The following is a 14,305-nucleotide window of genomic DNA, read 5'->3' on the forward strand; positions in this document are numbered from 1 at the left end:
ATTTCTTATTGATTATTATTATACCCGCGCTTTTAGATTTAGTATTGACGACGTATATTATCTGTGTGTTTGCATTGATATTATTTTTGTGTATTTCTATCAATAAATACTGTTAAAAATAGTACCATCAGACTTCAACGGACCTCTCTATCTTTGCTGGTAAGTGACCCAGTTACGGGGTACGTAACACTATATTTATCATGTATTACATTGTACTGCTGCAAAACTAATTTCATGACATATGCCAGTGATATTAAGCTGGCTGGGATTCTGATTTTGAAATAACCAGGATGTTAGGGTGGAGTCACTTAATGGAAAACTTATGTAAGAAAGGATGTGCTGGCATTGAAGAGGGTCTAGAGGAGGTTCACAAGAATGATTTCAGGAGTTGAAAGGGTTAACAGATGAGATTCAGACAGAGGGGACTCTTCAGAACCAGATGTCTCCTGTTTCTCCATCTATCAGAACTAAACTCCCTCCTCTGTGGCATTATGTTATTACAAATGGTGGTGCACCTCTTCAGGACTTTACACTTTTCCTGATGTGTTGTTCCCACAACTCGGCACAATAATCCAGCCGTGCCTGAATCAGTCTTTTGTTAATGTTCAGCAGATTTTAAGATAATGTATTCTGTAGTGCAATTACAGTAAAGTGATGCTTTATAAAGTTCAAGTTCACTTGCTGGACATTCCCAAACCGAAAGCCACAATTGAATCAGAAGGTTGACTGTCTGCTGAGGGCTAGATCTGTGATCCAGGTCTGTGCAAGAAAACCATGTATGATTTACTGAAGGCTATTTCAAGAGCGAAGAAACAGTTTTGAGTGAGGTTCGAGGCGACATCAGATGCACATTAGCTTTGGCAGGGTCCGCAGGACATTACTTCCTACAAAGTGAAACTCAATAGCATGAATGGCAGCAATGCTTCATTACCAGATGAGCTCAACACCTTCTATGCCCTCTTTGAAAGGGAGAGCACAACTACAGCTGTGAAGATCGCTGCTGCGCCCAGTGACCTCTGTCTCAGACACCGATGTCAGGCTGTCTTTAGGGGAGGGGGTGAACCCTCGCAAGGCAGCAGGTCATGATGGAGTACCTGGTAAGGCTCTAAGAACATGCCAACCAACTGACAGGAGTATTCAAAGACATTTTCAACCTTTCACTACCATGGCCGGAAGTTCCCTCCTGCTTCAAAAAGGCAACAATTTTCCAGTGCCCAAGAGGAGTAGTGTGAGCTCCCTTAGTGACTATCACCCGGTAGCACTCACATCTACAGTGATGAAATGTTTTGAGAGGTTGGTCATGACTAGAATCAACTCCTGCCGATTGCCATATGTAATCTCAATCGCTCTTCACACGGCTCTAGATCACCTGGACAACACAAACACTTTGTCAGGATGCTGTTCTTTGACTATAGCTCAGTGTTTGACATCATCATTCCCACAGTCCTGCTCGATAAGCTACAAAACCTTAGCCCCTGTACCTCCCTCTGCAATTGGACCCTTGTCTTCCTAACCGGAAACCAGAATCTGTGCGGATTGGTGATAACATATCCTCCTTGCTGACGGTCCATGCTGGTGCACCTCAGGGGTGTGTGCTTAGCCCACTGCTCTACTCTCTATATGCCCATGATTGTGTGGCTAGGCATTGCTCAAATACCATCTATAAATTTGCTGATGATACAACCATTGTTGGTAGAAACTCAGCTGGAGATGAGAGAGTGTACAGGAGGAGCTGGTTGAGTGATGTTGCAGCAACAACCTGGCACTCAACGTCAGTAAGGAGCTGATTGTGGACTTCAGGAAAGATAAGACGAGGGAACACAAACTAATCCTCATGGAGGGATCAGAAGGAGAGAGAGTGAGCAGCTTCAAGTTCCTCGGTGTCAAGATCTTGGAGGATCTAACCTGGTTCTAACATATCAATGCAGCTATAAAGAAGGCAAGACAGCGGCTATATACTATTTCATTAAGAGTTTGATTAAGGTTTGGTTTGTCACCTAAAACACTTGAAAACTTCTACAGCTGTACTGTGGAGAGCATTCTGACAGGCTGCATCACTGTCCGGTGTGGGGAAGGATCTACTGCACAGGGTCGAAAGAAGCTACAGAGAGCTGTAAAATTAGACAGCTCCATCTTGGGTACTAGCCGCTGCAGTATCCAAGGCATCTTCAAGGAGTAGTGCTTCAGAAAGGTGACATCCATTATTAAGGACCTCCAGCACCCAGGGCATGCCCTTTTCTCACTGTTACCATCAGGTAGGAGGTACAGAAGCCTGAAGACACACATTCAGGAACAGCTTCTTCCCCTCTGCCATCAGATTCCTAAATGGACATTGAAACCTTGGGCACTACCTCACTTTTTAAAAAAATATTATTTCTTGTTTTGCACTATTAATAATTTAACTATTTAATATCCATATATACTTATTGTATTTGATTTACTAACTTATTCTTTTTTCCATATTATCATGTATTGCATGGTACTGCTGCTGCCAAGTTAACAAATATGTCGGGAATATTAAACTCGATTCTGATTTTGAAATTTAACTGTCCTTTAATAATGCACACACATACAGCTAAACAAAAGTGTTTCTCCAGGACCAAGGTGCAAAACACAGTACATACAGTCACAAAGGTAATATTAGCCGTTTGGAGTATTGTGAGCAACTCTGGGCCCCCTATCTGAGAAAGGATGTGCTGATATTGCAGAGGGTCCGGAGGTGGTTCATGAGGATGATCCCAGGAATGAAAGGGATGAGGAGCTTTTGATGGCTCTGGTCCATACTTACTGCAGTTTAAAAGAATGAGAGGGGATCTCATTGAAAACTATCAAATATCAAAAGGCCTAGGTAAAGTGGATGTGGAGAGGATGTTTCCTATAGTGGGGGAGTCTAGGACAAGAGAGTACATCCTCAGTATAGGGGGACATCCCTTTAGGATAGGGATTAGTAGGAATATCTTTAGGCAGAGGGTGGTGAATCTGTGAATTTATTGCCACAGACGGCTGTGGAGGCCAAATCATTGGGTATATTTAAGACAGTTTGATAGGTTCTTGATTAGTCAGGGTGTCAAAGGTTATGGGGAGAAGGCAGGAGAATGGGTTGAGAGGGACAATACATCAGTCTTGGTGAATTTGAGGGGCTGAGTGGCCTAAATCTGTCCCTATGTCTTAGTGTCTGAATGGCACCCAGGATCCTGAATGTGGCTTAGTCCAACTTCTCAGGGTAGCCCCACACAGGAACATGTGTTGTCTATGCAGTGATTCAGCATGTCAACAATCAAATGATCAGCCAGTCATCCTGCTTGTACGGAAAGGGGTGCGCTAAGTTTCATAAAGTTCCTGTTTGAATTATGATGTCCCATGAACTGGTGGCAAGTGTTAAATTCTTAGTTGAGTCCTTGTGCTGGGTTCACTAACTCTAAGAGTTGTAGCAAATCTATGGCAGGGACAATTGCAGAATATAGCATTAATGGTAAGACTCTTGGCAGTGTGGAGGATCAGAGGGATCTTGGGGTCCGAGTCTATAGGACACTCAAAGCAGCTGCACAGGTTGACTCTGTGGTTAAGAAGGTATACGGTGCATTGGCCTTCATCAATAGTGGGATTGAGTTTAAGAGCCGAGAGGTAATGTTGCGGCTATATGGGACCCTGGTCAGACCCCACGTGGAGTACTGTGCTCATTTCTGGTCACCTCACTACAGGAAGGATGTGGAAGCCATAGAAAGGGTGCAGAGGAGATTTACAAGGATGTTGCCCAGATTGGGGAGCATGCCTTACGAGAATAGGTTGAGTGAACTCGGCCTTTCCTCCTTGGAGCGACGGAGGATGAGTGGTGACCTGTTAGAGGTATATAAGATGATGAGAGGCATTGATTGTGTGGATAGTCAGAGGCTTATCCCCAGGGCTGAAATGGCTAGCATGAGAGGGCATTGTTTTAAGGTGCTTGGAAGTAGATACAGAGGAGATGTCAGGGGTAAGTTTGATTGTTTTTTTTATTTACGCAGAGAGTGGTGAGTGTGTGGAATGGGCTGCCGGCGGCGGTGGTGGAGGTGGAAACGATAGGGTCTTTTAAGAGACTCCTGGATGGCTACATGGAGCTTAGAAAAATAGAGGGCTATAGGTAAGCCTAGGTAGTTCTAAGGTAAGGACATGTTCGGCACAGCTTTGTGGGCCAAAGGGCCTGTTTTCTATGTTTCTAATTGTGTAGTCAGTTAAATGTTGACACACAGACAAAAGACATAACAAGCAACTTTTCAACCTGACTTCAAACATCTAGATATTAAAATTCAAATAGCCTGATGAAGGGTCTCAACCTGAAATGTCGACTGTCCATTTCCCTGCATAGATGCTGCCTGACTTGCTGACTTCCTCTAGTGCATCGTGTGTTGTTCCAATTCTGGTATCTGCAGATCTTTGTATCTCCAACTTCACATATCGTTCAAATTTTACCACTTGCTTTCTTGTGAGGACAGGTTGACCGAGCTAGGGCTTTTCTCTTTGGAGTGAATGAAGATGAGAGGGAACTTGGTAGAGGGGTACAAGAGGCTAAGATCGAGTGGACAGCCAGAGACTTTTTCCTAGGGCAGAAATGGGTAATGGAAGGGAGCATAATTTTAAGGTGACTGGAGGAAAGTTTGGGGAAAATGTACATGGATGAAGGAAAAACAAAGGGCTATGTGGGAGGGAAATGTTAGATTAAAAGGTTCAGTACAATGTCATGGACTGCAAGCCTGGGCAGTACTGTTTGATGTTCTAAGTTCTGGCTAATGTCCAGATACCCATATATTTACTCAAATTTCAATGTTCAGAGTTCAAGTTTCAAAATACTGTCAAAGTACGTATATGTCGCCATACGGCCGAGAGATTCATTTGCTTGCAGGCATTCACAGTAAAACTAAGAAACACGATAGAATCAATGAAAATCTACGTACAAAGACTATCAATAATTTGCAGTTTCCTAAAAATGCAAAGCTTTCCATTCACTGTGATGCCTGGACCTACCTCTCTCTCCCTCTCCCTCAGGCTTCAGGGTCACTTTCCACCGTGAATATGAGTGAACAGCCTCCGCTGACATCTAAAGCTGAAAACTTTTACCTCCTTCCCTTTGGCTCCTGTGTCTCCCACCTGCAGGGGAGAGAGCGAGGGGTCCTATAACATTCATTCGCTTGCTGGTTACCAACACAGACCGACCAGGAAGTTTATCTGACCTTCAGTACAATGGGAAATCTGAATGGAAGTGAGAACTCCCAAACACCTGCCAGGCATACAGTCAGAGCTAGAGAACACTACAGCACAGAAACAAGACCTTCAGCCCATCTACTCCATGCTGAAATATTATTCTGCTAAATCCCATCGACCTCACCCAGACAAAAGCCCTGCATCCCCCTCCCACGCATACACTTACCCAAATTTCTCGTAAATATTGAAATTGACCCTGTGTCCACCACTTTCACTGGCAGCTTGTTCACACTCCCACCACCCTCTGAGAGGAGAAGTTCCTCTTAAACATTTCACCTTTCATCCTTAACCCATAAATCTCTAGTTCTAGTCTAACCTAATCTCAGTGGAAAAAGCCAGCATGCATTTACCCTGTCTATACCCCTCATAATAACATACACCTCTATCAAACCTACTTTCTACACTCCAGGGAATAAAGTCCTAACCTATTCAACCTTTCCCTACAAATCAGGTCCTCAATTCCCACAGCAGTCTCCCTTGGCCAGCAGTGTGTACAGTGCCTGACAGATTAAGGAGCATATATGGGAAGATATTTTTTCTTAGGGAAAAATCAAAAAATGCCGACTTTCTTTCATCATTACAAATTGTGTATCAAATTCAGAACTAGAATCAGCTTTAATATCATTGACGTACTGTATGTCATGAAATTTGTTGCTTAGCAGCAGCAGCAGTACATTGCAATACAGTTCACAAAAAGCTAAATTAGAATAAGAAATACCTTTTTTAAAAATATAGTGCAAATAGAGAGCAAGAAGTAATGAGGTAGTGAACATGGGTTTATTGTCCATTCAGAAATCTGATAGCAGAGGGGAAAAAGCTGTTCTTGAAATGTTGAGTGTGTCTTCAGACTCCTGTACCTCCTCCCCGGTGGTAACAATGAGAAGAGTGTATGATCCAGAATCAAGTTTTGAAGTCACAGAATATTATGCAATCATCACTGAGTTTGTATTTATCGAAAGAGAAATCTCATCGTAAAGTGTAAGTGCTAACTCCAAAAAGCCAGTGGATTTGTATTCTAACTTTTTTTGTTTAACCTTCACATTCTCAGACTAAAATCACAATGACCTCAGTACACATACTGTATATGAACTGTGAGAGACTAACCGAAAGAAAGTTAATGGAACCTTTATCAAAAGCGAATAGAGTGCTTTACCTTGTACTAACAGCACGCATATCGAAGTAGAGTTATGTCTGGATCACACAGTGTGCGAAATATGATCGGGTGACATCTAATCCCAGTTCAGACTCAGCCAGTGGTTCTTCTTGCCTTGCTGTTCTGAGGTGTGTGTGTTTGCAGGGACATGGTGAATCACCCTCTATTGTTTAGAGACAGCGTAGTTTCCGGCAGAACGAACAGCCTCGGTAACTTCAGTACCAGTCATACTGCATTCTTCTGTTCATTGACAGCTATGGGTGTTACGTTATTGCCTGTCCCAAATGGCCCTTCAGAAGATAGTCCTGGCCCACTTTCCTACCAAAGTTCAAAGTCCAAACTAAATTTTATTCTCCAAGTATACATCTCTGTCCCTGAGATTCTTTTTCTTGCAGGCATTCACAGTAAATACTAAGAAACACAATAGAGTCAACGAAGAACTGCACACAAAGATGGACAAACAACCAATGTGAAAAATACAACAAACCGCAAAAATGAATACATAATAATAAATAGAAAATTAATAAATATTGAGAACATGAGTTGTTGAGTCCATGTGTTTTATAGTTTTCAGTGAACAGTTCCGTATGAGGTGTGTAAAATTATCCACACCAGTTCAAGAGCCTGATGGTCGAGGGGAAATAACTGTTCCTGAAGCTGGTGATGTGGGTCCTGAGGCTGCTGTATCTCCCTCCCGATGGCAGCAGCAAGGAGAGAGCACAGCCTGGATGATGGAGGTTGTCGATGATGAATTCTGCCTTCTTGCATTCTGTTTTTGGCCATTGATGTTTCCAGATCAGGCATGAAATGTTCAGCCAACCTTAGTGAATGATGGAGCAAATATGAGGTGTGAGTGGCCTACTCCCAGTTTCTATTTATAATTTTCAGGTAAGAATTCCAGAAATAACACTTCCAGATGAATAGTTATCAATCAGAAATGTTAATTCAGTCTCTTTCTCTCTCTCCCCCTAGAGGCCTGACCTGCTATGAATCCCAGTGTTTTCTGAGATTATTTGCCAAGTCATTTAGCTACTTTTGTGCAGTGTTAACGGCTACTGCCATGAGTTTGCAAGAAGCTCAGGTGCCACACCACCGGGTTCAACAACAGTGACTTCCCGTCAGCCACTCAGTTCTTGAACCAACCATCAGAACCGTAATCACTACCTCAATGCAACAGCACAGCATGACCGCTGTTCCACAATGGATTTTGTTTAATGTGTACTAATTGTGCTCTTTCTGGTAAAAAGTTACATAATTTAAGTTTATGTTTTTCTTGTGAATGCTGACTTATAAAAACACAAGAGGTTCTGCAGATGCTGGAAATCAGATCAACCCACACAAAATGCTGGAGGAACTCAACAGGTCAGGCAGCATCTACGGAGGGGAATAAACAGTCGATGTTTCGGCCTGATGAAGTGTCTCGGCCCGGAACGTTGACTGTTTATTCATTTCCATAGATGCTGCCTGACCTGCTGAGTTCATCCATCATTTTGGGCATCTGTGTTGCTGCTGTTTATGATGCTATCGTCATTTTGTGCTGTGCTGTATGATGTTGGCGATCACAGTCTCATGACCAAATTGTTCTTGGCAAATTTTTCTACAGAAAGTGGTTTGCTATTGCCTTCTACTGGACAATGTCTTTACAGGACCGGTGACCCCAGCCATTATCAATACCCTTCAGAGATTGTCTGCCTGGTGTCAGTGGTCGCATAACCAGGACTTGTAATATCCACCATCTGCCCCTCGTGACCCTGCTTGGGGTATGGGAGTGCTAAGCTGGTGCTACACAATGCCCAAGGGGGGCCAGCAGGCTACTGGAGGGAAAGAGCACCTTACACCTCCTTTGGTGGAGACACATCTCCACCCCTCCACCGGACCTGATATTATGTGCCTGTGATATTGCCACAAGTAGGTTTACATTGCATCAGTGTACTTGTGCATAGGACAATAAACTTGACTTTGACTTTTATGACTTTTTTTAAATGAAGTACAGATCTGGACTAGCTAATTTCTTTTTGGGGAAATGTTGTTTATTTATTTTTGTAACTCACAGTAATTGTTATCTCTTGCAATGCACTGCTGCTGCAAAGCAACACGTTCCACAGCAAGTATCAGTGATAACAAACCTGGCTTGTTACCGAACCTGTCTGGAAAGGCCAATTCTGACCTGTCTTGGGCCCAGAACACAAGTGCAATTATGAAGAAAGCAATGCAGCTCTTCTTTCTTAGGAGTTTATGGAGATTTGGCATGACATCGGAAACATCGTCAAACTTCTGTAGATGTGTAGTGGAGAGTATATTGACTGGCTGCATCACAGCCTGGTATGGAAACATCAATGCCCTCGAATGGAAAATCCTACAAAAAGTAGTGGATAAAGTCCATCGGGGTAAAGCCCTCTCCCCCCCCACCCCCCCATTGAGCACACCTATACAAAACATTGTCGCAGGAAAGCAGCATCCATCATCAGGGACCCCCACCATCCAGAACATGCTCTCCTGTCTCTGCTGCCATCAGGAGGAGGTACAGGAGCCTCAGGACTCACAGCACCACGTTCAGGAACAGTTACTACCCCTCAACCATCAGGCTCTTGAACCAGAAGTGATAACATCCTTCAACTTCACTTGCCCCTTCATTAAGATGTTCCCATAGCCAATGGACTCACGTTCAAGGACACTTCATCTTATATTCTTGATATTTATTGCTAATATATTTATTATTAATATTTCCCTCTTTGTACTTGCAGAGTTTGTTGTCTTCTGTACTCTGGCTGAACACCCTTGTTGGGTGGCCTTTCTTTGATCCTGTTATGGTTATCATTCTATAGATTCATTGAGTATGCCCACAAGAAAATAAATGCCAGGGTTGTATTTGGTGACATTCGTATACTTATTTAATGGATTTACTTTGAACTTTGAAAGGCCTGTTTTGAGCTGTATCAATTGATAGATAGATCTATTTACTGGGACTTAAATTTCCCAACTCCTTGGATGGAATTTAAACTGGCGTCTTCCGTCAATAACCCTGGTCTCTGAAGACCTCACAATGTCAGCCTTACTCCTCTTTATAATTTATGCTCATGAGGCACCTTGAACATCAAAGATGACTTTTATCTGTCACATCGAAAAATCAAAACATAACGAATTGTGTCATTAGGGTCAATGAGGATGTGCTGGGATCAGCTCCTAAGTTCTAAAGGAGGAGGGGGCAGGGGCCCTATAAAGAAGGTGGGGGGGGGGTGGAATGTGCCAAGTGAAAAACCAATCAGAGGAAAGATCAAGGGGTGGGGGAGGGGAAGCAGGGAGGGGACAGGCAGGAGAGGTGAAGGAGGAATGTAAGGGGAAAGCACTACGGGTAGTAGAAGGCAGAATCATGAGAGAGGTGATAGGCAGCTGGAAGAGGAGGCAGAGTGAAAGTGGGATGGAGGAAGGGAGAGGGAGGGAATTACCGGAAGTTGGAGAATTCGATGTTCATACCAAGGGGCTGGAGACTACCCAGACAGTATATGCGGTGTTGCTCCTGCTGGGACTGAACTCTGAATTCTAGAAAGCCCTGAGCTGCAATGGTGTTGTGCTACCCACTACGGCACTGCGGCCACCCGGTTACCAGGGTTACTGTATACAGTGAAGACATACAAACTCTATACAGACGACATTGAACTCTGATGCCCTACGTTACACTAACACTATGCTATGTGACTCCCTACCAGTCTGCAGACTCATTCACAGATGGGGCAGAGAGGGTGGGGAGCATCAGCAGCTGGTTCCAGTTCAGTTTATTGTCATTCAACCAAACACATGAACACCAAACGAAACAGTGTTTTCCCGGATCAAGGTGCACAACAATACATATAACTCACACATCACAAAGTAATATTATCATAAATAAACTAAACAATCAGGTGCATATATGATACAAGCAAAAAAGTAAACAGTACAACGCTACTGGCACTTCATGTGTGAGGAGACCTGGGTGATGGCAGGGGTTCAGTAGTCTGGTGGCCTGGGGGAAGAAGCTGTTTCCCATCCTAACAGTTCTTGTCCTAATGTTATAGTACCTCCTGCCTGATGGTAGGGGGTCAGAGATTGTTGGAGGGATGGAAGAGATCATTGACGATGCTAAATGCCCTGTGTATGCAGTGCTCTGGATAAATGTATTAATGGGTGGGGAGACACCCCGATGATCCTCTCAGTTGTCCTCGCAATCCTTTGCAGGGACTTGTGGTCAGAAGTCTTGCTCTTCCCGTACCAGACGGTGATGCAGATGCTCAGAACACTGTGAAGCTTCTGTAGAAATTGGTTAGAGTGGAAGGGGAGGGAAGATGAGACTCAGTCACCTCAATCTTCTCAAAAGTGGAGACGCTTCTATACTTTCTTGACCAAAGAGGTGGTGTTGAGGGATCAGGTGAGATCATCTGTTATGCGTACTCCCAAAAATTTGGTGCTCCTAACTCTCATCACTAGGATAGTGAGCTGTTTACTATTTACCTGTGCTGTGCACTTCATGCATTTTGAATTATATTTTATTGACTTGCGTATGGTAATATTTTGTTTTTATTAGCTGTGTAATGTATATTTTATTGATGCACCATGGTCTGGAGGAACGTTGTTTCATTCGGTTGTTAACACATACAGTCAGGTGACAAAGTGGACCCTGAGCTTGAACAAAGGAGACCTGATGGTGCAGTGCTGGTGAGTCTGTCAGTCTCAGCATGCTGTTCAATGTCTTGGAGACAGGGTGGAACGCAAACAAGGGCAACAGCAAACAGTCTACTGATTTGGAGAAACATTTGCGTCCATGCTAGGTACTTTGTGCTTTGCTGTTGGAACATCAATGTTCAGCCTCTGGTCATACCCCAAGGACCGAAGGTGCTTTGGGCTTGACAAGGAGACAAAGCTCAGTAGTGTCATAAACAATCACTCCCTATGTGACTCTCTCTCCCATCAGATTTGTCATACTTTGGTCCTTCGCCTTTCCCACCTATCACTTCCTAGATTCTTAATTCATACCCCTCCCCCACCCACCTGGCTTCACCTATCACCTTCTAAGCTTGCCCTCCTTCCCCTCCCCATCACCTTATTCTGACATCTTCTCCCCTTACCTTCCAGTCCTGATGAACTGTCAACTGTTAATTCCTCTCCATAGATGCCGCCTGACCTGCGAGTTCCTGCAGCATTTTGAGTGTGTTGCTCTAAGTGAATTCCTCACCACCATTCATGGCCTTGAACAGTCCTTCCAGATGAAGCAACACTTCACCTGCGTGTCTGCCGGGGTCGCCTACAGGATTGCATGCTCCCAGCGTAGCCCCCTCTACAGCAGTGAGACCTGATGTAGAAACTGGAGTTGTTTCATTGATCACCATTGGCCTGTCCACTCCAAAAAGCAGGATTTCTCAGTGGTAAACCATTTCAATTCTACTTCCATTTCCCATTCCAACATGACCTCCTCTACTACCATGATGAGTCCATCTGAGTAGCCCCCTACCTGAGAGTAGAAACATTGACTACTCCAACTTCAGTCATTTCAACTGTCCTCCCCTTTCTCTGTTTCCCGTTTGACTCCCTTCTTCTCCTCACCTGCTTATCACCTCCCACTGGTGCCCCCCTCCTTCCCTTTCTCCCATGCTCCTCTGTTCTCTCCTATCAGATCCCTTCTTCAAGCACTTTACCTTTTTCACCTCTCACCTCCCAGATTCTCACTTCATCCCCCTTTCCCCCTCCCACCCTGCTTCACCTATCACCTTTTAGCTTGTCCACCTTCCCCTCTCCCCCCACCATCTTATTCTGGCTTCTTCCCCCTTCCTTTCCAGTCAGGGTCTTGGCCTGAAATGTTGACCGTTTACTCCTCACCATAGATGCTAACTGACCTGCGAGTTCCTACAGCATTGTGTTACTCTGGATTCCCAGCACCATAAGACATAACAGCTGAATTAGGCCATTTGGCCCACTGACTCTGGTCTAATCCATCTGGCTAATCCATTTTCCCTCAACTGCATTCTCCTGCCTTCTCACCGTAACCTTTCATGCTTTCAGTAACCAAGAGCCTCTGTATCTCCGTGTTAAATATACCCAATGATCTGGGCTTTCACAGCCGCCTGTGGCAACAAATTCCACAGATTCACCATCCTCTGGCTACAGAAATTCCTCCTCTCCGTTCTAAATGGACATCTCTCGATTCTGAGGCTGTGCCCTCTGGTCCTAGACGCTACCTGACTTGCTGAGTTCCTCAGCATTTTCTGTGTCATTCAGATCTCTGTGCTGTGGTTGTGTGCTCAGCCCCAGCGACAGGGCAACCAAGAGGCCATCGTGGAGGTGGTACAAATCTATAACATCAGCCATGGAGGAAGATCTTTGCTATTTATCCAACCTATCACTGCATTTAGGTCTACTATCATGATCAATGAGTCTGGTTACTCTTCGTTTCTCCTTCCCTGCCATAAGCACAACTGAATTGTGTTGAAGATGTGGTGGAACATCACTGTCAGATGTGACCACTAACACAGATCTCCCTCGCCCGTCTTTCAGCTCAGTGGGAACATTGTTGAGACAAACAAAGTCAAACAAATGGTCTTTGGAAATACTAATCTAGGTCACTGCCACCTTCTTTGTAAACTCCCCAACTACTTATTTACTCAGATGCTCAATGAAACACCACCCTTACTGAATAGGCATCAGCCAATGAGCAGGCTCAAAACATCTCTTCATACAGAGGTTGCATTCAAAGCCAGAGTCAGTGATTGGCTACAGTCATTTGAGCATAACCAGCATAAAGACACAATGGATTGCTTTGAAAGGGTATACAATAACATCACACTGTCAGCGAGGAGCATTCAATACTTAACACCATGAAATTTCAAACCCAGTCACTAATACTGCTTTTCTGCCAATGAGAAATCTTCAAAGTCACAGTAAAATTTATTATCAAAGTATGTACTGTATCTGTAACCATGTACTACATTGAGATTCATTTTCTTGTGGGCACTTACAGAAAAGTGAAGAAAATACGTGCACTGCAGTAGCGTAGCAGTTAGCACGACGCTATTATAACTCAGGGTGTCGGAGTTTGGAGCTTGATACCTGCATCCATTGCAAGAAGTTTGTATGCCCACCCCATGACCACGTGGGTTTCCTCTGGGTGCTCTGGTTTCCTCCCACAGTCCAAAGACGTAGCGGTTAGTGGGTTAATTGGTCTTTGTAACTGTCCTGAGATTGAGCTAGGGTTAAGTAAATGGGTTACTGGGCAATGCAGCTCACTGGGCCAGGAGGGCCTTTTCCAAGCCGTATCTCTTAAAAATATCATGAACTGTACATGAGCAAAAACTGACAAACAATATGCAAAAGACAAATTTTGCAAATAATAAATAATACTGAGAATATGGTTGTAGAGTCCTTGAAAATGAGTCCATAGGTTGTGGAATCAGTTCAGACTTGAGGCAAGTGAAGTTAACCCTTCTGGTTCAGGAGCCCGATAGTTGTAGGGTAATAATTGCTCCTGAACTTGGTGGTATGCGAGCTAAGGCTCCTGCACCTCCTACCCAATGGTAGTGGTGAGAAGAAAGCGTGGACTGGATGGCGGGGGTCCCTGATGATGGATGCTGCTTTCTTGTGGCAGCACACCATTTGTCAAAGTCTTTTCAAAAAGAATCTACTGGCACATTTCCAACAATCCGCCATCCATTCAGTCCACCGGCCTCGAGGCAGCTGAAACCACTGCCCACACTCAAATCCTATCCTCAAGAACAAATATATCCTTTGCCTATCTTTATCCCTCTGCAGCTGTGGACACCCTCAAACTGTGGCTGGTAAAGTTTGAGACAAACACCTTCCTTTTGAAAACGACATCCTCAACTTCAATACAATGATCTGAAGATAGAATTGTCCAGCATGGACTGGGGACAGAGGCTAAAGGAAAGGTCA

At 44.1% G+C, this 14,305-nt stretch overlaps 1 protein-coding gene across 4 annotated transcripts in view; it reads right to left on the bottom strand.

Moving 5' to 3' along the window:
- Positions 1 to 14,305, bottom strand: part of rap1gapa (RAP1 GTPase activating protein a) — a 529,693-nt gene that overhangs the window by 440,890 nt on the left and 74,498 nt on the right. Inside the window, exon 1 of one of the 4 annotated variants that reach the window (XM_073032357.1) lies at positions 6,392 to 6,489. The exons of 2 other annotated variants lie outside the window; for them this stretch is intronic. In XM_073032357.1, coding sequence (XP_072888458.1) covers positions 6,392 to 6,411 — 20 coding nt within the window. In that variant the 5' untranslated portion in view covers positions 6,412 to 6,489. Of the gene's footprint in view, positions 1 to 5,001; positions 5,021 to 6,391; positions 6,490 to 14,305 lie in introns of those variants that run through there. One more of the 4 variants, XM_073032374.1, reaches the window with a different exon arrangement.

The sequence above is a fragment of the Hemitrygon akajei genome, chromosome 29 (assembly GCF_048418815.1).
Source record: "Hemitrygon akajei chromosome 29, sHemAka1.3, whole genome shotgun sequence".
Classification (NCBI taxonomy): domain Eukaryota; kingdom Metazoa; phylum Chordata; class Chondrichthyes; order Myliobatiformes; family Dasyatidae; genus Hemitrygon; species Hemitrygon akajei.